This window comes from Leptidea sinapis, chromosome 2, assembly GCF_905404315.1.
Source record: "Leptidea sinapis chromosome 2, ilLepSina1.1, whole genome shotgun sequence".
In the NCBI taxonomy this organism is placed as follows: domain Eukaryota; kingdom Metazoa; phylum Arthropoda; class Insecta; order Lepidoptera; family Pieridae; genus Leptidea; species Leptidea sinapis.
Window position 1 is genome coordinate 3,375,733 of NC_066266.1, and position 27,824 is coordinate 3,403,556.

Consider the following 27,824-nt stretch of genomic DNA (forward strand, 5'->3'; position numbering starts at 1 on the left):
TGGACGGAAATGAGAATCTAAACCAATCTCGAATTCACTGGAACACACAAAAAATCATAAAAATCGGTGCAGCCGTTAAGGAGGTAGTTCAATTGTGAATCTAAACCATTCTCGAATCCATGTGAAGCCACTCAGAAAGTTTCATTAAAATCGGTCCAGCCGTTTAGGAGGAGTTCAGTTACAACAGACGCACAAAAGAAATATATATTATACTAGCTGACCCAGCAAACGTTGTATTGCCGATATTAAAATCACGATACAAAACTAACTGTTGATCGTAGATGGGTGAAAAAGTTAAAGTTGTATGTATTGTTTAATGCTGACTCATAATCAAACAAATTAAAAAAAAATGTCAAAAAAATAAAATAATAAATTGGCGTGGACCACCCCTAACATTTAGGGGGATGAAAAATAGATGTTGTCCGATTCTCAGACCTACCCAATATGCACTCAAAATTTCATGAGAATCGGTCAAGCGAGTTCGAAGGAGTTTAACTACAAACACCGCGACATGAGAATTTTATATATTAGATTGAGATATAGAAGATATTTGAAACCATAGACTAAGGTTGCGATGTATAGAACGTACTTAGACTATGCTCAGACTTTACTTACGATAAACTAAGCTGAGTGTAATATTCCTTTATATCGTTTTTATAGTCATAAAACAACCTTAACTATGCTGAGCCCAAGCTAATACAGCCCGATACAAAAGTCAGGTTCGCGTTATAACACACTCAGCAAAGTTTTACATAAGTAAAGTCTGAGCATAGTAAGCTCAATAGATCGAAGCCTTAGAATAACGTATAATATTAATATAATAATAATATTGACACACTTTTAACACAAATTATCTTGCTCCAAGTTAAGCGTATATAGCCTGTGTTATGGGTTACAAGACAATGATATATTTAATACAGTATACTTACTTAAACATACATAAATACGTATAAACATACATAAATACATTTAAACATCCATGACTCGGAAACATACAGCCATATTCATCATATATAAATGCTTGCACCTACCGGGATTCAAAGCCGGGACCTCTAGCTTAGTAGGTAGGATCGCTAACCACTCGGCTATACAGGTCGTCTACGCATAGATGACCTCACAGCATGATGCGTTTGCCAGTGGTTTAATTATACAAATGATTTAAGTTTTCTTTAGTGTTAATTCCGCCAATATTTGTTTTTAAAACAATTCGACACGTGGCATCCTCAGGACGTGTTGTCTCGCCAAAATCTGGCACGAGGCTAATATTGTCTCTAATTTAGAGATAACACGTCCTGAGGATGCCTCGTGTAGAGGCGAAACACGTGTTGAATTGTTTTAAAAACAAATATTGGCGGAATTAACACTAAAACTTAAATCATTTGTATAATTATGGATTTCCGCAAAGTAACGCCTAATTCAATAAATTTTCATTAATAAAAGTGGTTTAATTCTAATTCCAAGTGTATGACTGTTTACGATTTGTCAATCAAATTCAACAACAACGGTAACATTAACAATAGATTCGCTTTCCCATAGAGACCGTCAGAGACATAATTCTTTCTTGCACGCTTCGTTCGTTTATACGTCAGTATGTCAGTGATGAATAGAAGAGTACTCAATATAATCGTATGTACCTTTAAAAGTTACTAAAAACTCATTGTTGATACACACGGGTACAGCTATCTAACCAGTGGGAGGCTTCTTTGCACAGGATGCCGGCTAGATTATGGGTACCAAAACGGCGCCTATTTCTGCCTTGAAGCAGCTATGTGTAAGCATTACTGTGCTTCGGTCTGAAGGGCGCCGTAGCTGGTGAAATTACTGGGCAAATGAGACTTAACATCTTGTCTCAAGGTGACAAGCGCAGTTGTAGTGCTATTCAGAATTTTAGGGCTTTTTCAAGAATCCTGATTGGTACTGAATTTTAATGGGAAGGGCGCATCAATTACCATCAGTTGAACGTCCTGCTCATCTTGTCACTTATTTTCATAAAAAAATTGAAATTTTCAAACAAACATTTTAACATATTTTTTTATCACCCTTACGTGGTCGCATGAGACGGCACTCTAGCGCGCGGCTACTAGATATTCTACAGGTTGCTCCGAAATGATATCATGGAAAAATTATTTATTTTGTTCAATTATATATTTTTTTTATGAAAATATGGGACAAGATGAGCCCGACGTTCAGCCGATGCAGATGGTAATCGATACGTTCTGCCCAATACAATGTAGTGCCGCTCAGGATTCAATATCTTTCATTTTTTTTATGGGAACGTAGTTTCTACCCGTGTGTTTATTTTATTTCGCTATTGTAGCAAAACACTGTATACATACAAATACATTTAGAAAATAAAAGAAAAATTATAAGAAAAGTCTTTAATATACACTTATATACTAAGTTACGTTTTGTACAGACTATCTTAACTTAAATCTAATAATGCTTGAAGTTAATTTTCGTTTCCTTGCCAAGTGAGTTTAAATAGGAAGTGACCATTTTGTGGCAAATCATAATGATGTACGGGAAACGCACACTCTTACTGCACATAATCAGTTAATACTGGAAATATATAGCACATTGTTCACCAATTTTATTTACTCCTACGACCAATAACGTTCTATACATATTGACAAATCGCGTCGTATAGAAACAATCCCGAAATGTCACAAACTACACCATATAAGCTTCGATTGTTATATACATTGCCGCATTTATCCCAGTTGTTTAAAGTATTCTTGGTCAATAAGCAGCAATGTAAAACATTTATTCAGCTCAGGATTGATTCGAACAGTGACATTTGACACACGACTAAGGAGAAAAGTGTGCTTACATTGTGCTATAAAGTGTATTACAGTTCCGCTATCAGACTGTGAATGATATGTCCTTACATGTGTACATAGCTCGAAACGTAACTATTCTATGGAATTATGTATTTTCTGTAGTTTGAACGTGTTTTCTATTTTTTGTTCATGAACAATTAATGTTCGTCATTTATTATCTGAGCATGTAAACCGGCGCATTTCAGTAAGTTTTAAAAATAATCATATGTTTTTTTTTCACTGATAAATTTACAAATGCCGTAAATTTATCATCTTCACTGGAATGGAGATCCGTATGAAGGTCTTGGTGGTTGGAGACCGGAATGAAATCCGGACGACGATCCGGTATAATCTGGTGGGTTGTAGTTATAACCTGAAAATAAAGAAACGAATGATAAAAAAAAGTGTGTGTGTAGTTATGTATGCACGCAAGAAGTTAAACTTCTTTGGCCTAATAAAGCAAAAATCATTAAAATTATTTATTCCTCCTGCTACTCTACGTTTTTAGAAAAAACAATGTAAAAATCTTGCAATGATGGCTGTGACAATTAATTATTAAATAATGAATACGGCTGTATGGGCTTGAACCCTTTGCCTGTCCTAATACTGGACGAAGAAACCAAAAAAAAAAAATAATGTATGACGCAAACGTCAGAAAATTTTAGGAACCAACTTCAACCTGTTACTTTTGTGTTAGTTATACGCGCGCATCTAAATTTCACTCTCATATTTTTTTCATAACGCGCCTAAAGAAGCATAACTTTAAAAGCTGTTTATTAATTAGAGATGACTTTGCAAATGTATGGAAAATGTCAAAAGCAACTTCCAATATTTCGAGTTTAGTGATATTCACAGCTATCGCTAATATAGTTTGCGTTCTAGACGATCCACAAATTACCCTTCTATATGCCTATGGAGTAAAGCTATCTAAAGCTTTCTATAGAGATTTTTTTATGGAAAAAGAGGACAAATGAGCGTACAGATGTTAAATGATCACCGCTGCCCACATTCTCCTGCAACACCAGGCGAATCACAGGAGCGTTGACGGAACGTGTACGCGCTTCTTTTGAAGGTACCCATGTCGTATCGTCCCGAAAACACCGCACAAGGAAGCTCATTCCACAACTTTGTAGTACGTGGAAGAAAGCTCCTTGAAAACCGCACTGTGGAGGACCGCCACACATCCAGATGGTGGGGATGATATCCTTACATGTGGCGAGTCGTACGAAAGTGGAATTCGGCGGCAAGAATCAGGTTAAACAGCTCTTCGGAACACTCCCCGTGATAAATACGGTGGAAGACATAATATATATCTAGAGTCATTATTTTTTAGTTATGCATTAGTGTAATCAACTAAATGCTATCTAAGCGAATCGGCCTTTGTTCACTAGTAGTTCTCAAAAACATATTTAGACTGATGCCAACAACGCAAGACCCTAGCCTAGCAAACCTAATCAACACTGACAGATGTTCAGCCCGAATGAATAGTATAATAGCAGTGCAATATGTGTTTCAGTAGTAGAAATTAGGTCTACTAATTACCGTTGTTGTTATTCTGAGGGTATTGTGCCTCGCCTTCATATCTGACTTCAGCGTGGAAACCGGTACGCCAATCTGCATGATACGACACTGTGGAGATAGATACATTTAATTTAATTGATATGTTGTTTGTTTTAGAGAAGTTCTCGTGTGTATAAAGAAACCTTTGTGAATTTCGGAAAAAAACACTGCAAAGGTTTATATTAACTCTATTTACTAGCAGCGGTTTTCAATAACCTATCTATCCTTAGTTTAACTTACTAGATGTAGACAGATCTGTCCTTTTACGTTTACTTACATTACAATAACCTATCGACATAAAGCATTGGACTATAACTATACTGTACATAACTATGGATAGATAAGATCTTGTCATTAAACGGTGACAGCAAAGTATCCGTAACTAGAGATACGTTATTGAAAACGGCCGTAATAGATTACTGTCTTACTAATTAGATTAGTTTCGATTTTAGCGGATTTGTGTAGCTCTACATATATTTTGACTGATCGAAAAGGCATGTAAAAATGATATCTAATTGTTAAGGTATACAGATAAATGATGAAATAAAATAAAATAAGGGTTCTAATTTGTATTGTGAGCTCATTAAAGATTGTCCGCTGATTATTTTTGCCGATGGATAGCGGCGAATGCGCTTGACAACAGCTGTGTGCCTCGTACCATGAAATAAAGTACGCGTGGCCATCAACGATGCCTTTCGTACAGATTGCGATGATAATGCTATTTTAAGATGCTTCAAATAATTTATCAACTCAACATATATTGGCTATATTTATAAGTTTCCATCTCTATGTAGTTCTTGTAATAGTTTCATAACACAATTTTGTTAAGCTACAGTCAAATTAATTCAATTATATCTTACCGATTTGCGTTCGTCCATCTGGTAGTTGGACTCTGTATTCCCCCCGTACCACGTTCCCATCGGACATCTCTCGTCTATCGTAATCATTGCCGCTTTTAGCATCCTTTACCGAGTATCCAAACTCGTAAGATTTGGGCTGAAATCATCCAAACAGTAAAATTTCACTAAACTCATAAACAGAAAAATCAGCAAGCCAAATTAACTGTTGTGGTGATACAGACTGACGAAACACGCAAGCACTTGTTACTCATCATGATCATCTCGGAAATATGGTAATTAATTACTTATTCGTAAGGATTCGAAGGCATAATCTTAATAATAATAAATCTTAAACATCTAAATCACAAAATTCGCACAATCTTTATTCAGCTACGTTACCTATGGAAAAAGAGAGAAAGCGAATTTCTACGTATCAGGTACACAAGCCATTTTTACACGCATTTTATTAGCTTCACCTGTATGTATTATTCTTTGTAACCGACTTATTTGGGCGCGATTTTGACCCACTTTAAACGGCCATATTTTGTTCCAACTTCATAGATTTATCGAGGACCGATGACAATACATTAATTTGATAAATGATTAAATTTTTTCAAAAATAAGATATTTTTTAATTTATATAATTTTCATCTATCGACGATAAGGAAATGATGTTAATTATATATTTCAACCACTATCTTTAAATGATTTATCTAATATTAGGAAATTTCCGAATACCAAAGAGAATTTTGCGCTAATTGCGTGTTTTTTAGTCATTTTTTTTAAATTATAATTATATTATAAGAATTGTCGAATATGAGTACCACAGGAGTTATACAAAAATTATTCGAATGACTTCACAATCACGTAAATCAACGTAAACGTCAAACGCGTCGAAAACCATCTTACCATCGAAGCTAACCATTATTATCGTGAATGCCGTGAAATTTAGTAGCGCGTTTCGCCGTGAGATAAACCAACCAAATTAAGAAAGACATTTGTAAAAAAGCAGCTGTCTATCAAAATTAAGGTGGTTATATAATTGTCTATGCGAATGTTACGTTGGAATAAAACTTCAAATCAGTATGCTATTGTAGTCTTTGCTTCAAATTTCAAATACCTACCTAGTTGCTGTTAAAGTCCTTCGTTCTTAAATACATTCGTATCTATTTCTTATTGCTTTTAAATTGTGTTTGAACTCGAATTTTAGATTCGTTTTGATATATCGGTCTAACGAATTTAGTGCTTTTTAATACTAGAATAAGGGTCTTATGACCTACTGACCAAAAGATATTGTAAAGGAAAGTCAAACAGAAGACCTATGATTTCCCGGGGCGTAACAATACGTACGGCCCATGTTAGGTGAGAGGCGATTAAGGGCTTTTCGGTGTGGAAGACCTACGCTGCCGTCCCATGACGACTGCAAAAACTAGAGATGGATTGTGTCTTGCACTGAGATCTATCGGCAATCGACGGTGTGCTCGCATAGATCTTCTCAACTGAAATTGTATTAACTTATACCGACACAATGTCGTTTGGGTTAATTGGGCACCATAGACTATGTGGCGAGATCTGTGCATAATTATACACTAGCGTTTGGTCTGATCCAATTAGCTGAGTCACCCACGCCGCTTCCAGATGTGGATAATATGCCTTCCTGACTGGATCTTTTGCTACACTCAGTTAATTACCAGGGCAGGATGCGTGTCTTTCTTGCATGAGACAAATTGAGGCTGTTTAAGCAGCTAACTGCAGAAACTTGTTTTGAACTTGTTTTGCGGCGCTGGGCTCAAAGGATCTGTTCTGGAGATATTTAAAAGGCAATTCAACCGTGCCTGCAGATAGCACGACATTATCCCGTTCAGAACATGCAAGTTCTGGGCGATGTCGAAAGCTGCTCTTAGAGACTCCTACCAGCCATCCCTGCAGAGGAATATTCATCCAGCTATCATGTGAATTTTTTTACTTTAATTCTAATAATTCAGTAGGTACTCCAATACGGTTATTTCATACGCCCTATAATAATATTTATATAATATTAGTGTTATTGTACTCAATAAAAAACAGTTAGCTCACGATCACGCGAATGTCATATTTTCCGTTGTGTTTGATAAACTTTAACATTTACAGAACAAGAAACCAATGGAGGCATTCGATGTTTAAAAATGCGTACCGAATTTTTTATTGACATAGAAAGACAGACGAGCGAACTGTTCACATAATCCTAAATAATCAACGCCGGCCACACATTATTGTAACACCGGAGAAATAACCACGAGGTGCATATAATTATATATTAGAATAAATTGCTAATAAGTGCTAAAATCAATACTAAATTATGTAAACAGCCCTATCTGATCTATTTTATCAAAATTAGTACTTCCTTGTATACAATACGTAATTATTGATATCATCTTGAGTGGATAAAATATTGTTGTCTTTGGTTGGCCTAACCAATGATTGACCCAAAAATGTTCAAGTTGATAAGGGTGGATTGCCCAACTTAAGACTTAATTCGGCTTCTACCTTGTTGTTGTTTCTTAATAATCTTATAACAGTGGACTATCAAGCAGTGCATTTTGTTAATTAAATTTTATAGACATAACAACTCTATTACATTTCTGTTTTAATTAAATATTTAGATACTTACGTGTTTATCGGAATATGTTTCATATTGAGCTTAGTAATTACCAAGCTGCGAATAAGAATGGGTAAGTTGAGTTTTATTAGTCTATTGAGGATCCCGTTGGTATGACTATCAGTCTGTTGAGCACCAGCTAGCAGGTTCAAATCCGGAAAGATTTTTATTTATACATCAACAATCATAGGGCTCACTTTATGGTACGATCACCTCCATATTAATAACATTAATAATCCCTTCTTATTTAAGTTTTTGTTTACATACAGCACCATGGAGCTTTCTTTCCCTTCAAAAATTTTAATGCCTTCTCTATTCAAACAGTTTATACAGATTTTAAATAGGTGATTCATATTTTTCATTTTACTGTTATAATTTAGGGCCTCTTTTTGACAAGGACCTCTTTTCAGGGACACGATTTTTAACCGTACGGCGTCCGGATAAAAAAACGTGCGGTCTTTAAATGACACGGCTTAACCATGGGTCTAGGCAACGACAAAGTACGGCTTTAGTTGCGCTTTTTGTAGTTGCTACGATGAAAATTACCGCCACCATCAACATACTCACATAGACTGCCAAATATCAGCCATACACTAACGAAAATATTGCCATGCGTAGATGTAGGTATACCGTAGACACCGAACATATGGTGAGGCCTGTGCGAGGCACGTTTATGGTGAAAATAACCATAATGATGGCCAACCTGCACTGAGGAGAAGGCACTACAAACAAACCTTTAAGAAACTGTGCATAATAAGCATGCATTGAAAATGTTTATATGGACAGGCATAAAAATGTCTATCTTTGATCCCTAGAATATATGGAGAGTAAAAAATAATTAACTAGGTATAATATTTATATTTTTCTCACTTTGGATATATTTCTTTCAGAAATTATACTGGCGTTGCTACTTACTTGTGCTGTATTAGTCGAAGGAGGTGTTGTCAAAGAAAATTGTGAAAGTCACAATGAAGTTGAAACTCTGAAAAGCGACCTCGACAGACCTTATCTACTTGCAGTTGATTACAGCACTAACACAGTTTATTTTAGTTACAGTCTAAACTTAGACGACGATGTATTTAAAACTGCTTTCGTAAATCTAAACACAAAAGAATTTGGTGAAGTTGCTGGCATTAATAATGGATTTGCACAAACAGTTGATGAAAAGAATCATGATATATATATCGGGGGTAGCGATGGTGTGTACAAATACAGCCATAATGCGAAAGAAGCTCAATTTCTCAGCCAATTGGGCAATATTTGGACATTATATTTCAAAGACGTTTTATATTACTCAGTTTTTCCGTCACAATTCTTGTATACATTTGCTAATGGTGTTTCAGCAAGATTCAAAGACTTGGAAGACACAAAAGTCGATCACTTTATCATTGACAATGATGATATTATGTTTTATACAAATTCAACTGGCTTGTATGGGCAAAAGAAAGGAACAAAAGATAGTGTTCTATATAGAGAATATTCTAAAGATGGCGTCAGAGGACTCACTACTGATATCAATGGAAATGCTTTCATTTGCATAGCAGATGGTATTTATAAAATTAATAAAGTGAATACAAGTTTAGATAAAGTGCTATCAGTTGATGATGCTTTTGGTTTGGCGTTTGATAATGAAAATAATATTGTATATTCAGATGCTATGAGATTAGTGCGCGTTAAATCAGTTAAAAGTTGTTGAGTAATAAAAATTATTACAAATTACCTTATTATTTTGCTTTCCACACTGTTATATTACCGCAACTTATCCACCCTTTTTTTTTGCAACACCACAATATTTACGTGCCACCAAGATTTTCGAAAAATCCATCACTCGAACGGTTGGCTCAGTGTAAGAGCACTGGGTCGGAACCCAATTCGAGTCCCACTCGTTCATAATTTTTTCTTACAAATTTAATTTAACACCACATTGCACTAGGAAGTGAGGTACTTATATAACATGATGCAGTGGTTTTGAGAAAGGTCAACATAGTTGTGAATTTCACATTCATTCCTTCCATTTTTATTAATAGTAGCATATGCTACTTCCTATAACATTAGCTGTTTATCAGTAAAATCCGTCAAAATCTATTCAGTCGTTACATGGTATGGTATGAATGCATTTAGTACTACGGAAACACAATTTGCATTCATTAAAAAAATGTTGTTAAAGACACCTTGATTTTCTAAATATGTGGCGGACAAAGTAGCGGGACTTTATCTAGTTATTCATTGAAATATTACAAACAGTCCTACGATCAAGGCAATTATAAGAGATGAGCTGGCATACGACCTCATGATTACAACAATTTTCATACTTCTGCCCACTTTAATCTACAGCCAACCATATTTGAACACACCGATCTGATCCCTATTTGCAACTGCATAAGAGTTAAATTCAATCTTATAAGTAAAACGGACGCAGACGTAAATTACTTTAACCTCACTGAGATAAAAGATGAAATATTAGTCAGTACATGTTTTGTGAAACGTATGGACTTGTTAACACAATGTTTATATCGGCCATTATTTTATCGACTATTCTAACCGTCGATGCAAAATTCAGAATATTTTTAACGGAGAGTCCAATCCAAAAAATCGGCGGAAGACTTTATAAGCAGGAGTTATTAACGAGCAATTTCAAGGATCCGAAGGAACTTGCATACGACTCGTCAACAAGGAATCTATATTTCATGTATATGGATGATAGTATACAAAATTCTGGAAGGGCCTTCATTAATGTTGTTACTAAAGACGCTAAAACAATATCTGGAATACAGAGAAACAAAGCAACAGCTGTAGATGCTGAAAACGGAGACGTATACTTTGGTTCTGATAACGGTCTTTATAAATATGACCCAGTTTCAAATGAAGCAATCAATGTTGGATTATACAATATGAATATTTTCAAAATTGTTATCAGGAATAATGAAATGTACATCATTGATGCGAACAATCATATGATTTATAAGATTTTTAATTTAGGAACACAGGCGGTAAGAGTTGGAGATATGAAAACTGTGATGGAATTTGATGTTGATTTTAATAAGAATATACATTTCGTGACGATGTGCGGCGTTTTTTGTGCAATATCTGGTGGCGAAGTTATTAAGAATAAAGATTTGAGTGTGGTTTATCATTTTATTAGTGACGAATTGAAAACATTCGGTGTCAGTGATGATGGTTTATATGAAATAGATTGTATAAACGGAACAGCGAAGAAAGTGGCCAAACTATTCTTTTTTCCAAAAAGTATAATATTTGGTGATTATGGTGATATATTCTATAGTGTCGAAGATAATATTTATAGGTTGAAGCCAATTAATACATATCATGTTTATAATATAAAACGTAAGAATACTTAATATATTAAAGATTTTCAGCCTTACAAATAAACATGTTATAATATACCTGATAATAAACAAAGATTATGCAAAATATTTATTATATCGTTGAAAACAATGTCAACACAATGATACTTCTGAAGATTTCCGTATGTCAGGCAGCCTTGAAAATGAACGCGGGACCCCTTAACCATCCAAATAAACCAATCATAACCAAAATATGTAAACATATTTCATATTCTTGGTTTTTGGTATTGGTAAAGGGCTCCTGTTTCCGCAATTAGACCGCTTAATTGGGTCCATTTTGCGTGCAGTGTTGGCCAGTCATTCCAACCAGCCCAGCTCCTTCCAGAAGTTCAGAACACTCCTGGGGTGTTCGCAGACTTCCTGGAGCGACCTTGTATTTACTAAGGTTGTTGCCCGTTGGTTGGCCACCCCAGCACATTCCAGGATTACATGAGTGACCGTTTCATCTTCGGTTAAACAGCCCCTGCACCTAGGACTGTCCGTAACGCCGATTGTAAATGGGTGCTTGTTCAGTGATGTGTGACCGGTTAGGGATATTCTTGGTTTATTCTCCGGTATAATTTTATACTAAGTTTATTCATAAGGCTGTTAGTTTTTTAGTCTGATAAGATTCGGAAATAATAAGATTTTGTACTTTTTGATGATAATAATAAAAGTAATGCATACCACTTCGTTTTCATGATCGTAGCTGTGGTCATGACCATGGTTTTGATCATGGCCGTGATTTTGACCGTAACCGTTATTTTGTCCGTGATTATAATTATGACCTTGAGCATGTCCGTTGTAATCAGAACCGGAGAATCCATTGTGTGGTGGTAAGTAGGTGTTCTGTAGAGAATAATCTGGAAAAATAAAATGAAGGTATAATATAAAAATAAAATGAGTTTGTTTTAAATCAAAAATTCCCTAAAGTTCTCTAATTCAATTTCAAATATTTTTATTCAAAATAGGATGTGACATCACTTATTGAAAGTCAAAAACTACCACCCATTCCAAGACGATGCCTCTGACCTGAGAAGAATGGGCGTAACAAACTCAGCGGGCTTTTTTTTTTCAAAAAAAATAATTTGACAAAGTAATATTGTACAATTAAACTTATTATTTAATAGCCTGAGGGCGGTCGCACCATTCCCAATCTGTGGTATCATTAAGAAAGTCATTTATGTTATAGTTACCTTAACCACATAAACGATTTCTAACAATTATTTTTAATATAATACATTTGTTTTGAACAATTTCTGGGATCTTGTTGTAAAAGCATATACACCAAACAAAAGACTTACTAACTCGACTTAGCCGAGTAGTAGGCATTACAAGTTTATATTTGTTCCTCGTCTTAACATTATAATTACCTACCTCATTCTACCGATCGTCTTTATATTTTGATATTTATATGGATTTGTTTTTAATGAAGCGAGGTCGAGTTGAACTATTAACTTTTACACAAAACATATGTATTGTTACATTAATGAAAGAAGTAGTAATAAAACAGAATGTTAAGAATTGTAATTTAATGATTATCATTATTAAAATATACGAAAGTTTCAGTAATAATCCTATTAGAATGGTGTTAGGCCACTGATTAACAGCTGAAAACTCAGTAAAACATGTTTTTTCAGAGACGATATTGGTTTTACGCCATCCAAAATCCATTGAGCAAATTTCATGAAAAACATCAAAGTCCTATTCGAAAATTATTCGATTGTACCTAGTTTTTTTAAATGAAAAAAAGGGAAGAGACGAGCAGGACGTTCAGCTGATGATAATTGATTACACCTTGAGACATAACATGTTAAGTCTCATCTGCCCAGTAATTTCACTGGCTACGGCGCCCTTCAGACCACTATTTTACGGTAGAAATAGGTGCCGTTGTGGTACCCATAATCTAGTGCTAAGGAGCCTCCCACTGGTATGTATCCTTTGTATCGCGGGGAGTGTCGCGAAGAGATATTTGACCTAATTCCTGCCGCGGATTTCCTTCTCCGGCACCACACTCATAATATACAAATCTATACTACTATATCCATTTCAATACAATTCTACAATTGTTGAATTTTTTTTGCAGTCTGTCTGTATATGCTTTCATACCTCAAAAATTACTTGCTCTTGATGAACATTGGTGCATAGTTTGATCATGTTTATTATGTTATCTATATTCTGCCGGCGACTTCATCAGGAAATCTTAAATATTTCGTGATTCCCGGCTCGAAGGACCATGAAAAGGGGTGCACTTAGGGGTAGATATATATATATATATTGGTTGTATGGTAAAAGTATGTATTTACTTAAAGTACTAAATTAATCTATGACACTTGTTAAATAACTATAATTAATGGTTCTATTTGTGAGTACGCGGATTTCTTATATTAATTGGTTAAAATGGTTACTCGGACCAGTCCTGTAATGGTTATAGACAAATGGTTAATGGTAACTAGGACCGGACCGATCAATGGTTACTCGCGGACTGCCTTACTAAAGGCAACACATGGTTATAAGTAATTAATATTATCTACTAAGCAATATTTTTAATATAATGCTGTTCGATGGATTTACTTCGAACAGTGATTATATGTACCTTATGTCCTTTCTTAGCCAAGGGTGCATGATTAGCTGTGTACTGGTGGAGGTGTGAATACCATACCAAACAACAAGCTGGTACAGTATGAATGTATAATTTGAGTTCTGTTTTGCACTGTTGATTATCTTTTATATGCATAATATATAATAATAATATTGATACACTTTTACACAAATTATCTTGCCCAAACTAGGCATTGCCTGTAGTATGGGTACAAGAAAATTATATATTTAATACAATATACTTACTTAAAAATACATATAAACATCCATGACTCGGAAACAAACGGATTCAAACCCGGGACCTCTAGCTTATTAGTGAGGATCACAAACCATTCGGCTATATGGGTCGTCGTATATACACTTATTGAGAATTATTTTCAACCTTTTAATCGACTTCAAAAGGGATTCATTATAATCTTTTTTATGTTTTTCAAGTGATAACTTTTTATACGTAAGCCGCTTCGTAACGTAACGCGTTGCGGCGCCGGTCGGTCTGACTTCCCTTTCTCTCACGGCAGTGGTAGGCAGGCTCCTCTCTCACTCTAACCAATTGTTATTTTTAAAGGATTGAATAATAATACTAATTATGTACAAACAGAGTTCTAATTGTAACTGAGGATAAACTAAAATAACATAAGTTTTTCTCAAGATGAACAATTTCAATATTAAATAGTTCAACGATTTTATGTAATACTAGCTGACCCAGCAAACATTGTATTGCCGATAATAAAATCGCGATACAAAAGTAACTGTTGATCGTAGATGGGTGAAAATTTGAAGCTGTATGTATTTTTTCATGATGACTCATAATGAAACAAAATAAAAAAAAAATAAAAAAACAATTTTGGCGTGGACCACTCTTAACATTTAGGGGAATGAAAAATAGATGTTATCCGATTCTCAGACTTACGCATAAAATGCACTAAAAATTTAATGAGAATCGGTCAAGCCGTTTCGAAGGAGTTTAACTACAAACACCGCGACATGAGAATTGTATATATTAGATGGTTTTATACCGAGTGATCGTATTTTTTATGTTTAACTTGGCACCACATCCAACTTATTTTTTATTTTGTAGTCACCTTCTTTTTAAGTATATTATGAATGTTTGAAGTTGGTAGTTTTCATAATTAATTTAGAAAAAAAAATTGCCTTTACTTGTATTATTTTTACTTCATGTTACCGTTTTAAATTTTAACGACTTGCCATTCGACATCATGATACGTTACTCGAACGGTTGGCACAGTTGGAAAGAGCACTCGCACGGAATGCGAGAGGTCTCAGGTTCGAGTCCCGCATCGTTCATGAAATTTTGTTTTCAGTTTTATTAGTATAGCCTGAAGACCTGTATAGCCGAGTGGATAGCGATCCTACCTACAAAGCTAGAGGTCCCGGGTTCGAATCCCGGTAGGTGCAAGCATTTATATGATGAATATGGATGTTTGTTTCCGAGTCATGGATGTTTAAATGTATTTATGTATGTTTAAGTAAGTATATTGTATTCAATATATCATTGTCTTGTAACCCATAACACAGGCTATATATGCTAAACTTGGGGCAAGATAATTTGTGTAAAAAGTGTGTCAATATTATTATTATTATTAATAGTGCGACTTACCATTATTGGGAGCTAAGTTATTGCTTCCTAGACTATTTATCCCATGTTTGTAAGGAGGTTGTATATACTGCAGTGGAGGCTCTCCGCAAACCAATGATGACAACAGGATTACTGCTAAAGCCTGTAAGAAAGAATAACAATCAGTAATAGTAGGACCATCTAGGTTAGTGATTTAAGTTTTTAGATATCAAATCAAATCAAAATCACTTTATTCACGTAGGTCAAGGAAATGACACTTACGCATGTCAAGTTTGTGTGTATAGCGGGGCGCTCATTTGCACAGGATGCCGGCTAGATTGTAAGGTATGGTGAAGCAGTAATGGGTAAATATTAGTGTTTCGGTCTGAAGGGCGCCGTAGCTAGTGAAACTACTGGGCAAATGAGACTAAACATCTTATGCCTCAAGGTGATGAGCGCAATTGGAGTGGCGCTGAGAATTTTTGTATTTTTTTCAAGAATCCTGAGCGGCACTGCCTTGTAACGGGCAGGGTGTATCAATTACCCTCAGCTGAACTTCCTTGTCGTCTCGTTCCTTATTGTGATAAAAAAGTGATTTTATATTTTTTTAAGTCAGTATTTTTAAACGTGGTTTTTTTGGTTGGTGGAGTGGGTGGCTAATCCTGCCATACTAAAGAAGAATCACGTAAATCGGATCTTATATCTCAGCGTAATCAGTGTGTAAGCATACATAAGAAATACCAATCGAATGGAGAACCTCCTCTTTTTTTAAGTCAGTCAAAAATAAGGTAAAACACAAACAGTGTTGTTACAAAAAAGTTAAACGTGTGTTGAACACTTGTTTTAATAAAGTTCTATTACAAATCTATGTCTTTCTGTTGTTTAGCGTTCAACAGACTTTAGACATTGCTTATATTTATAAACGAGTCGAAGCTTGTTACTTGGCAATGATATTATAGTATTACTTTTAAATATCATTGGTTTAAACTTTAAAATGTGTTTAACGGATAGATTATATTCTTATAGAAAATTAATTATTAGTTTTCAAAAACCTCTCTACCCTTAGTTTAACTTACGGATACATTGCTGTCATAGTTATAGTCCAATGCTATCTGTCAATAGGTTATTGAAATGTAATTAAGCGTAAAAGGATAGATTTGTCTACGTCTAGTAAGTTAAACTAACGATAGATGGGTTATTGGCAACGGCCGGTGGATTTTATGATGACAGCTGTCAAAAATTGCGTTCCTTTAATTCTTCCTGAACGCTTCTGTTTATATTGTGCCTAACGACGTTTTGGTTAAATACAAGCTAAACACTGTTTTGTAATTGAAAAAGATAAACTCCATTTTAGACGTCGTTATTGTTAGGTCTTTGACGATGTTACAGTTCGGTCGCTGTCTCACTAAACACGTGTCTAAGCGATGTTTAAATTATTTTTTTAATAACATCGAATATGTTTCTAGTAATGCAACGGCGTCGTGTAAACATATTTCCGAGAATACAAATCATGTCCAACCATTGTTGTAAGGTTCTCACAGGAGAGTAAATGACGGAACACTGCATGAGTTATAACGGTTTATAAAGATTTTTCCATATGGATTGTCTTGATTGCAGAAATTTGTAAAGCAAATGTTTAAAATCAAACATAGGTCGTATTTGTCGCGGTATAGAGACCTATGGTAAGAAGATGCCTTCTCATTTCTAAAAATATTTAGATACCTAAATCCATATCTAAATGTAATGTTAAATAGCGTTTATAATATATATCTCTATAGTATATAGACGACAAACTCTTAACTAATAACCCTACATGATTGTCTTACGGCCGTTCCCAATATACTATCTATAGATAGAGATAAATTTCTACCTTCTACTGTCAGTAATTAGCTGTCAATAATCTGAAGCTGTCCGAATAAGTCATTCTTATCGCCTTATATTTGGACGCGTGAATTGCAATTTCTATACAATCTTATAGCGCTGGTAAGCTATACGTCGTCCTATTGACAGACAGCGTGTACGGATAAGGTGAGTTACCGTCGATAAGTTTATTGGTAAAGAAAATTCAACAATAAATTACGATTTTTATTTCAAGTAAGCGATAGACTAAATATTGGGAACGGCCGTAAGTCGTTTTTATGTTAATACTAGCTGACGCAGCAAAAGTTGTATTGCCGTATAAAGTAATAAGAAAAAAATGAATAATTAAAATTTTTGGGGTATAAAAAATAGGTAGCTAAAAATAAGTTTTTATTACCTCCGGAGAAAGCTAGAAAGATATTGAAAGATTTTAATTAGTTATTCATTTTAAACTATTCTTTCAATTTGATTTCTGAACGACGGGGGACACATCAAAGGAAAAACAAAATTGTTGTTTATTTTTATTCCGATCATTTTCATATTTATTCACATTTTAAACCTTCTCTGGACTTCCACAAATAATTCAAGACCAAAATTAGGCAAATCGATTCAGCCGTTCTCGAGTTTTAGCGAGACTAACAAACAGCAATTCATTTTTATATATATAGATTAACCTTATTGTTCGTATAATGTTGAAATAGTATAAGCTTAAGTTTTCCGTTTATTTTCAATACTCCTAGTAATTGGCTCTTTGTAACAACAATTATTTTTCCTCAAATTATTTATACGGCTTTACTTACATTTTTGTCGGTGTCGGTACCAGTCAGTAAGAGGTGGGACGTTATGGCGAACCCACCACACTTACTCTGATGAAAGACCTCCGAATGGTTCGAAACTAGTCGATACCGACACCGACAAAAACGTGAGTAAAGCCGTATTAATAAATAATTTAATAATGACCCACGAAAGCTTCTATAATTTTTTTCCTAATAAATAGGTTAAATAAAATACAGCGGTGTATCTCATAAACAGCAAGAGTTATACAACTGAAATATTTACAGTGTGTATTATATTGGCTCATTGGAAGTTAAAAACTATCCATTCGAAAAAGTGAAGTAAGTTTTCAATATTTCCCAATTTTGTTCGAGCATAATAATAGTGTCCCAGTTTGCAAATGTCAAACATAAAACTAGCTTCCTGTCAAAAAATGAATGTCATTCTCACCTTTCAAAGTCAAAGTCATCAAATTTAAAATAATTGAAAGGTTTATTTTGGTTCACAAATACAGAAATCTTTTTACTAACACGTTACTATTAACAATATTATGGACATTACAGAACCAAAATGGTTTCTAGTCAGCATTATGTTGGGAATATTACTTCTCAACGCTGGTATTCTCTAGACACCGAAACACATATATATTTATAATCCCCCAAGTCTACTGCTAACAAAAACATTGGCAATGAAAATAAAATTATATAATATATATACAAGCTGCCCCGACAGACGTTGTTCTGTAGATAGTAAAAAAAATACTGTTTTATAGGAATTCGCCAATAATATTTCAAAACATCAAGAATTAAGTATTTCGTAAAAAATACTCCCTGTTGTTATAATGAAATTGATTCACAGCGGAACTGTTAAACCGTGCGTCACTAAATTCTATCATAGAAAATATGTCCATACAAAACAAATATTGAAAATAAAAATAATCCCCATTAAAATCCGTTCATTAATTTAGGAGTCCATCGCGGACAAACAACGTGTCACATAATTTATATATATTAAGATATATATACTCATATATAAAATATAAAAATTAAATCTCTTAGTAACACTTATCACTTTAAGGAAAATAAAAAAAAAACATAATATTAAAACACAAGATAGCTCACCTTAATAACTTACTAGCTCTCTAAATAAATCCACATAAGTACGCTTAAGAACGCAACAAAAATGATTCATTTAATACATGTCTGAGTGCTTTTGCCTAAAACCTCCGCGGCTTTGTTTTGTCTAGACATTCAATTTCTAGCGCTATTTCAAGTAACAATTTAATATTGTCTACACACATTGCTATAATAACAAATTAAAACCAAAATGGTGAATTCCAAAATGGCCACCACGCCTTCCATAGTGTTTTTTTTACAAAAGTACGTAATATATAGTTTCAAATTTTATTTGTGTATTAATAGTAGAAGTGAGTGGTATCACTTTAAAAACATAACAAATTGTTTAGATTTACAAGAGCGACATGTCAAGTCAATTTCCTTACATGCAAATATTGGTGTTTAGCAGGCTATCAACTGTAAAGTAGATCCTGTAGATGAAGCCACAACCTGAGAGTTGAAGCATACAAGATTTTATTAAGACGCGTTACTCGAACGGTTAGCTCAGTTGGGCGAGCACTGGCACGGAACGCCAGAGGTCGTGGGTTCGAACCCCGCATCGTTCATAAAATTGTTTGTTTTCAAATTTTATTTATGTATTAATCCTAGATAGCAAGATGTAGAGACAATAGATGGACCTCAGAGGCAGTTGCCTCTGAGGTACACCGCTGTATGTGGGAAGGGCTAATAGGAAAAAAGGAGAATGGGACGTCCTAGGAAAAGGTGGATAGAAGACATTCAAGCGACAGCAGGACACTTATGGAAAAAGATAGCAATGGACAGATAGCCTACACCCAAGAAGGAGTTCCAATCAATAATGATGAGTCAGTCAATGACTGTCTTCATCATTATTGATTGGAACTCCTTCTTGGGTGTAGGCCTCCTCCAGCTTGTTCCATGCCATGCCATGCCAAATTATATATATATATATTTTCTTATCTATGTAAATAATGCTAACAATAAGTAATATTTATTATAATAGATGTAATCATAGATATAACTGTAATATAACTGTAACAATGTAATTTAATAGTAGATTGGAAATAAATAGGTTTTATTATTATTATTATTAATCCTAGAAGTGAGGGATATCACTTTAAAAACATAACAAATTGTTTAGTACGTAATAAGTTTGTATTTAAGACGTGCGATGGTACGGAACACTTCGTCTACTAATACAACTCACACTTGACCGCCTTTTTTGGCCACGGGCCAACTTGAATGACTGTAGAAAATAATACATAGAAAATTACCAAGTAATTGAATATTACAATTGCAACAGTAGCTGAGGTTTATTATGCGGAACAAATGACTCGATTTAAACATGATATTGTCACATATAAAATTATCTTAATAGACTATTTGTTGAATATGACGAAATCATATTTAAAAGTTATGTTTTCAGAAACAAGACTGAAGTCCATTTGATATCTATAAGTAATTTCACTTCAGATTATTTTATGTACAAATTTTTATCTGTCTATATTGGATGGGCCATGTAGATCGATATGTAAGGTCAAGTCTGAAACTATAAGATGTACAAAGATCTGTAGACTGTACTTATCAATTTTTTTATAAAAAATCTATAATTAAATAGATACTTGGCGTGTTCTAAAAAAGTCCCCATGATTTAATATTTATGCTATATGGCATATTTATAATATTATCCATTAGAACAAAACATTTTTCGAATAAAGAAAATATCGGCGCCATAAAACCCTACATTTCCCGCTCGAAGGACCAAAAAAATATGTGGTATCGAGGCTCGAAGAACCACAAAATGTTTGCACGTGCTTGGTGCTGAGGCAATTGCCACGTAATAGTGGAGCGGCTTTGTAAAACTAGGTCGCGAACAACCCTTTTTTTATTTAAGGGGGGGGGGGGGGGGGGGCAAAACAAGCAAGAGGCTTACGGGATGGGGAGTGGTGAGGCAACCGCCCATGGACATCCGCAGCAACAGGTGTCAAGAGATACGTTGCCGGGCTTTAAGGTGGGAGTGAAGACCCTAAGTCGTATCGGTTCGAGAAAACGGCAGCCGGAAATCTCCAGGAACAACTCTTATTAGCGGTATCTTGGTACGCCATGTCGATCTGGCTGTAGAGATCTTGTAGGGACGGATAATACTTTTGTAGGAGAAGGTTGATTATATAAGAAATAAGGTATTAAAGGTACGGACAGGATACATGTCATCAGGTGTCAATCATGGTACAAAAGTCTCACTAGGTAGTCCGAATATTATCTAATTTCACGCCAACGACCTTCAGCGTTTGGGCGGAGCTAGTTACGTCAATTCGCGGTGCTATGTTGCCCACAGTATGTCAATTAATTCCATTTTATAGTTACGAAAATGCCTATCTATTTATTTATTTTATTAGGAAAACAAACAGTATTACATAACATAAATAGGTTAAAAAAAGTATACATCTATTAACCATTTACAGTTTTCGCAATGTAATGTAAGTTTGTGACTATGTATCTATATTATGTGTTAAGTATGTTATATTTCGATATGAACTCTTAAATTATTAATATTTACCTTTGTACACGACATCTTCTGTATCTGAAAGAAACAAAATGTATTATTAATTATATTATTTAAACCACTATATAATTTCATATAAAATACACCAACAATATGCTTTTAAGGTCATACTTCTCTCCCGACCGGAATAAAATTAAGTTATTCGCTACTTAACCTTCGAATAGTACGAAGGGGTAGCTAGCTATATTATGTTCAAGATAATACAATATATTTCTAAACAGTCATTTCAACAAAAGGTAACTGCGGAAGAGCAGAGCGTCTGAAAACTATGTTTTGTATTCAAAATAGTAATAGTAACTCAAAACTTTTATGCTGCAGCCATATTGTAGCGAAAAAGCGAATATTTGCATTGTAGAACCTGGACAATGAATTCTTTTGATTTTAATTTTATTCAGCGGTTTAACGTATTTGTTAAGAAGTTTTTTAATTTATTTTATTGTGTTACATTATTAATTATTTTACTAATTAGTACACACACAAACCTTACGATGGTTAAACAGAATCACAGAGAATTAGAGGCCTACAGACAAGTCACAAAAGACTGTAATACAGCATTAAAAATCTGTAAGTGAACAATAAATCATCCATATTTTCCCACTCCTTGGGTCGGAATTTAATTAATAAAATTTTATGTGGGGCGAACTTCATGGTACACCATATCCAAAAATAAAAACAAAATAAGACCACTCTGTTAAAAGTTTTGCGTTATGATGGTTATACTACGAGTATATCTTAATGACAAACCATTCGAAATGATATTCTAACATACTATATCTGATATGAAATACTTTCATTAAACGGATTGGTATAGGTCCTTTTCAGATTATGTACTAATGGCATATAAAATTATCACAATTGGGTAAGGAGGTAAAATGCTAATAAATAAAACAAGTTAATCGATATTTTAATCTTTTTAAAGGTAATCACTAAATTTCTGAATAGAGATTTGTACTAAATAAATTAATTATGCACACTTTTATAAGTAATACTTTTTTTCTTAATAACACAATGTGGTCATAGTGCATCTAAAAATCATAAATCGAAAAAAAAAATTAAATAAATAAAAATAATTAAGGGATTAATATTCGTGTAATTATTAGCATTTAGATTTACTTCACACAATACCATATTGTAGAATTTTGCGGTTGCACATGTTATTCATCCGTTTCCGTTCATATGTTAAATGGGTGGTAAGAAACTTCATTTGTAACATACATGTTGCTTTGACAATAATTTAAACGCTTAATCTCAGTGTGCTTAATTCTCTTCTGAGATTAATAAAACATCTGTAACAGTAACACAACAGATTTTCCGAAAGATAGGGTTGCCACATGATAATTGAAATAATTAAGGCATTGCTTTCTCCGTGGGAAGAAGTTGTTATGCACGTTGGTAAGATTTACAGCGATAGCTCGTACACCTCTTATTAAGCGGTGAAATAAGGTTAAAGATGTTCCGATTATTTATTTTGGACATTATCTTATGAAAGCAAATCTTATAACTATATTTACAATACTATGACTACATAAAATTAATAATATCATTACGTGGAAGCGTACAAGAATACTGGCAGCATTTCCGCGTTGGATAGCTAGGCTGATCCGTTGACCGAGATAGCTGCCAGCGCTTGGGTTTCCAGTAGCCTTATTGAGGCGCGAAGATAGTATTTTGAATATTCTCCGCGCCTCTGGGCCCCACGGGCCAAGTGTCTCAACACCAAACGGCACAAAGATGTATGACTCACTGAGAACAACATATTTGCGACGCTTGCCGTCGTCGGCAGTCGAAGCTGCTGAAAGGAAATCTCTCCTAGATATTTAAAGGAGCTGTTAATCCAAAGAGGATGTACATACTACGTAATAAAAGGCAGGACTACATAAGTAAAAATTTAAATGTAGTTTCACTGAATAGACATAAGTTTGAAATAGTAATAACTTTAAGTTACGGCACAGCTAGTCAAATAACTAGGCAAATGAGACTTAACAACTTATGTCTCAAGGTGATGAGCGGAATTCTAGTGCCGCTCAGAATTTTTCGGTTTTTCTAGAATCATGTAGCATTTCATTATAATGGGCAGGGTGTATCATTTACCATCAGCTGAACGTCCTGCTCGTCTCGTCACTTATTATCATAAAAAAAAACATTAAGGCGACGAAGTATAATCCGGCTAAGTTTGAAGGCGTACAGTTGCTTAAAGCGTAGTGGATTTGGGCTATCTCATTTTTTTTACAAGATTATAGCCCTCATCTGTCAATTACTGCACGTTTCATACAATCGAGTGAATCGCTTTTTTCTTAGAGTTTCGTTAGGCTTTTTTGATCTACTGTCGTCCAGATCACTTCAAGACGTCAGATTTACATGAAAATTAGTATACGGGACAATGAACGATGACAATTCAATATTTTCATTACTTATACGATAGATAATTAAAACATTTAGATGTTAAATAAAACACTTCATAAAGGATTATAATGCGTGGCAAGATAACTTAAATATGACCTGTAAATTTTATTTTTTTGCGAAACGAGCAGGGCGTTCAGCTGATTATAGTTGATACGCCCTGCCCATTACAATGCAGTGCCGCTCAGGAAAAGCCCAATAATTCTGAGCGGCACTACAATTGCGCTCGTCACCTTGAGACTTAATGTTAAGTCCCATTTGCCCAGTAATTTCACTCGCTACGTCGAAGGCGACGGCCCTTCTGACCGAAACACACGAATGTTTATACATTACTTGCGCCGTTATGGTACCCATAATCCAGCCGGCATCCTGTGCAAAGGAGTACTGGTAAAGGTATTGAAACGTCGTGTTAACCAAAATAATAATAAAAATGTGACTTTTAGGTAAAATCTGATGTAAAAACAAAGTTACAATTACATACGTTTTAATCCGTCAAAAAGTGTTTTATTTAAATGTGTAACACTCGCGTTAATCAAAGAAAATACCATTTAGATAATCTCTTGCCCCCTTATTCATAATAGTCTGCTAACTTAAAGTATTGCTAATTCTCACTCTGTATTCTTCTATTGACCTAAGTCAGAATGAGAAAAAATACTGCTTAGCGGCTGTTTAAAGTTAGCGGACCATTATGAATAAGGGGGTAAATGTTTAACAACGCATGAAAACAGGCCAGGTTTATTACTATAGTCTGCATTACAGGTACGTCATACACTGGCGATTTGTTAGTGACTTTGTGTTAGTGTGCGTGCATTGCAGAAAATAGTGGTATAGAGTTCGCAGCAATTTTTTTAAATCTGTTCACAACTGTTAGAGTCTATCTAGACGTATAAATTATCTAACATATAAAAGAGTATAAAAAGAGGCAATGGGTTTCTTGCTACTTCTTCTCATTAGCTCAACCCTTTACGAAGTAGCTGTAGATTCAATAAGAAAAATATTTTTTTGACATTCATTAGTGTCATTTCCGTGACCTACATGAATAAAGTGATTTTGATTTGATTTGATTTAACACTTCGGCTCTATATCGTAACTAGAATTACCACGATACTAAAAAAATATTAACACTATTTTTGTTTGGTAGAAATTATTTTATGAACGTATTTCTATAGTATTTTTTTTTATTGTTGTCTATATCAAAATAAATAAATTTATAAATATATAATATATTAAATCAATTGATTTTACTATTTCTTTCAGCATTTTTTTTACTTCTTATGTTCATCCATAATTACAACAATTCTTACATTATTATCTATATCATATTATTACATATATAAATTATTATATCATCTTATTTAAAAAGTGAAATTCTTAACGATTTAATTTTTAGAATGATTAAGTACATTTAACTAATTCCTGACAAAAATCAATTTCGCGACGGCAAAGAGAAATAAGCCAATATTTTTAAAGCAAATATTTAGAAATATTCGCTTTTTTTGGATTTAAAATAAAGAGGATTATAACAAAAACCACTTTAAGCAAGCTACAAGCTATTGTACAATTTACTGACGCTTATAAACTTATTAGGAAAAAAGCAAAGGATTTGATATTTTCCTGTGGTAAAAAAACAGGATTTTTTAACTAAACGTCTCTAACAGAGGTATTATACATTGTTACTATAACTTATTTCCATTATTTTGCAACACCAGAGGAATTACAGGAGCGTTGCCGGCCTTTTAGAAAGGTGTAAGCGCTTATTTGAAGGTACCCATGTCGCATCGTTCTAGAAAAGTGGAAAAAGGTCATTCCACAGCTTGATTGAACCGTTGAAGTATTTTTTAACATCATATTACAAATATTGTTGAAACAAATTATGACATGACAAATCTGTAAATATTGATTTAAAAAAATGGCAATGACTTAGATTTAATATTGGTCTTCGCTGCGCTTTTTAACTAGATACCACACTACCTAAGAACAATAGCTTTTTTATTGCGTCTACTATTAGATGCTTATGTGCGTGGCATCTTGAAACTCAATTGCATCTTTAAAAATTTGTAAAATACTACGGTTAATGTTATTTTACCTTAGAATATTAATAGTGTCAATAGTATCAATATTTTACATTGAAATTAATTTATAATTTGTTCACCACGTGACCACACGAGATTGGCTCGAGTACGCCTTATGGCGTAGTATTCGTTACCGCACTTTACGGCTAAGTTTGCGCTATCTAGTTGGAGCGCAGCGGAGACCAATCATTAATCTAAGGGCAATGAGTTTCAAACTCAACTTTTCCAAAGTGATGGTAAAAACCTATTGAAACTTTGACATTTATATGTCAGTTTGGACCTTCATATCCAATCAAATCAAATCATAATTATATTATGTTATCTTTGAACAAGACCTTTCCACATATAGCGATCAACGGCAAACGAAAAGTCTTTTTTCACACGCCGCGTTACACAATATTATATATCTAGTCTTTCTTTTGTTCCATGCACAGATTTTTTCGCCAGATTCAAAATATTATGTGGACCCGCCCTAAAACAATATACGTACCTATAAGTAATTAACTTTATTAATTAGCTTGTATTTTCAAGTCTAAAGCATTACTTTACATTTGTAATTTAACATTTTTGTTTATCGAACTTTGTTGTATCACAATTCCGGATTCATTAATGGTCATTCAAAAATTTTCCTTTAGGTACTTTATAAACGTTTGGGATACCAATACCAAATGATAAATTATACATTACTGGCTAATATTTCAAAACATCAAGAATTATTTCGTAAAAAATGCTCCCTATTGGTATAATGAAATTGTTTCACAGCGGAACTGTCAAACCATGCGTCATTAAATTATCTCATAGAAAATATGTCCATACAAAATAAATATTGAAAATAAAAATAATTATGGATCCCAAATCGAAATAAAAAGTATCCTATCTCTCAAGTTGGACTAAACTGCACTCCGTGAAGTAATCCCCATTAAAATCCGTTAATTAGTGTAGGAGTCGATCGCGGACAAACAACGTGTCACGTAATTTATATATATTAACATTATGTACCACATAATATTTTAACGATATTTCTAATTATAAGCATAACCTGCTTCTTATAAATTATAATACCTGCATATTAAATACAAACGAATTAAAAATAGAGACAAAATATATTGAACAAAAAGTACAAGAATAATGGGTATAAAATAATTATGGTTGAATCCTTAATATAGTATAATATAAAACAGGCAAAAAACTACGTTCATAAATATAAAGGGTTTATAAATAGAACATTTGCCTTACCTTGAAAAAAAAACAAATCACTAAAACTTCTCGTGTGCTGTCAAAATTGCGCGGCAAAACGCACACCGTCGCGGCTGTACTTCAAAGACAATGTGATACAGATTCGCAAAATAATAGCTTTATACTTTCTGTGGTATGTAATGTGGGGAGTTATTTAGTTCTTTGATTATCTGATTATGTGCAATAACATGACTGTAATAATATGGTTACTGTGTTGAAGATTTATGTTTCATTGAATAACATACGTACAAGGGACTAGGATCAGTAGGTATACCTATGTACACACAACGATGTAGAAAATATACTTTTAAAGAAACTTTCTTACACGCATAGCAAAAGGTCGTATTAGCTTGAAACCTTGCACACAAGAATAATTGAAGACCATTTAATCATTTATATAGTCTGTACCAATTTTCTTACCAGGATTTTCAGGAAAAGCGATTATTTT

General features: G+C 34.0%; 3 protein-coding genes across 3 annotated transcripts; 2 read left to right on the forward strand and 1 right to left on the reverse strand.

Annotated features, from left to right (window-relative positions):
- Positions 1–2,363: 2,363 nt before the first annotated feature.
- On the reverse strand, positions 2,364–27,451 carry LOC126976732 (putative uncharacterized protein DDB_G0282133). The gene is made up of 7 exons (XM_050825260.1): positions 27,377–27,451; positions 21,663–21,686; positions 15,420–15,540; positions 11,888–12,063; positions 5,240–5,375; positions 4,362–4,448; positions 2,364–3,192 (listed from the first exon to the last, which is right to left on the reverse strand). The coding sequence occupies exons 2-7, from the start codon at positions 21,675–21,677 to the stop codon at positions 3,095–3,097; spliced, it is 633 nt and encodes a 210-aa protein (XP_050681217.1). The 5' UTR covers positions 21,678–21,686; positions 27,377–27,451; the 3' UTR covers positions 2,364–3,094.
- On the forward strand, positions 7,876–9,575 carry LOC126976505 (ommochrome-binding protein-like). The gene is made up of 2 exons (XM_050824869.1): positions 7,876–7,929; positions 8,747–9,575. The coding sequence occupies exons 1-2, from the start codon at positions 7,926–7,928 to the stop codon at positions 9,550–9,552; spliced, it is 810 nt and encodes a 269-aa protein (XP_050680826.1). The 5' UTR covers positions 7,876–7,925; the 3' UTR covers positions 9,553–9,575.
- Positions 10,296–12,101, forward strand: LOC126976448 (ommochrome-binding protein-like). Its single transcript, XM_050824771.1, has one exon. It carries the CDS (start codon positions 10,328–10,330, stop codon positions 11,213–11,215), a length of 888 nt encoding a protein of 295 aa, XP_050680728.1. The 5' UTR covers positions 10,296–10,327; the 3' UTR covers positions 11,216–12,101.
- Positions 27,452–27,824: the final 373 nt, after the last annotated feature.

Excerpts from the sequence above, each read along its gene's own strand:
- LOC126976448 (XM_050824771.1), top strand. The coding sequence starts at position 10,328 with ATGTTTTGTGAAACGTATGGACTTGTTAACACAATGTTTATATCGGCC.
- LOC126976732 (XM_050825260.1), bottom strand. Across the intron at positions 12,064-15,419 it reads TAACTTAGCTCCCAATAATG|ATTATTCTCTACAGAACACC; the intron begins GTAAGTCGCACT and ends TTATTTTTCCAG. Across the intron at positions 4,449-5,239 it reads AGATGGACGAACGCAAATCG|TGTCGTATCATGCAGATTGG; the intron begins GTAAGATATAAT and ends CTATCTCCACAG.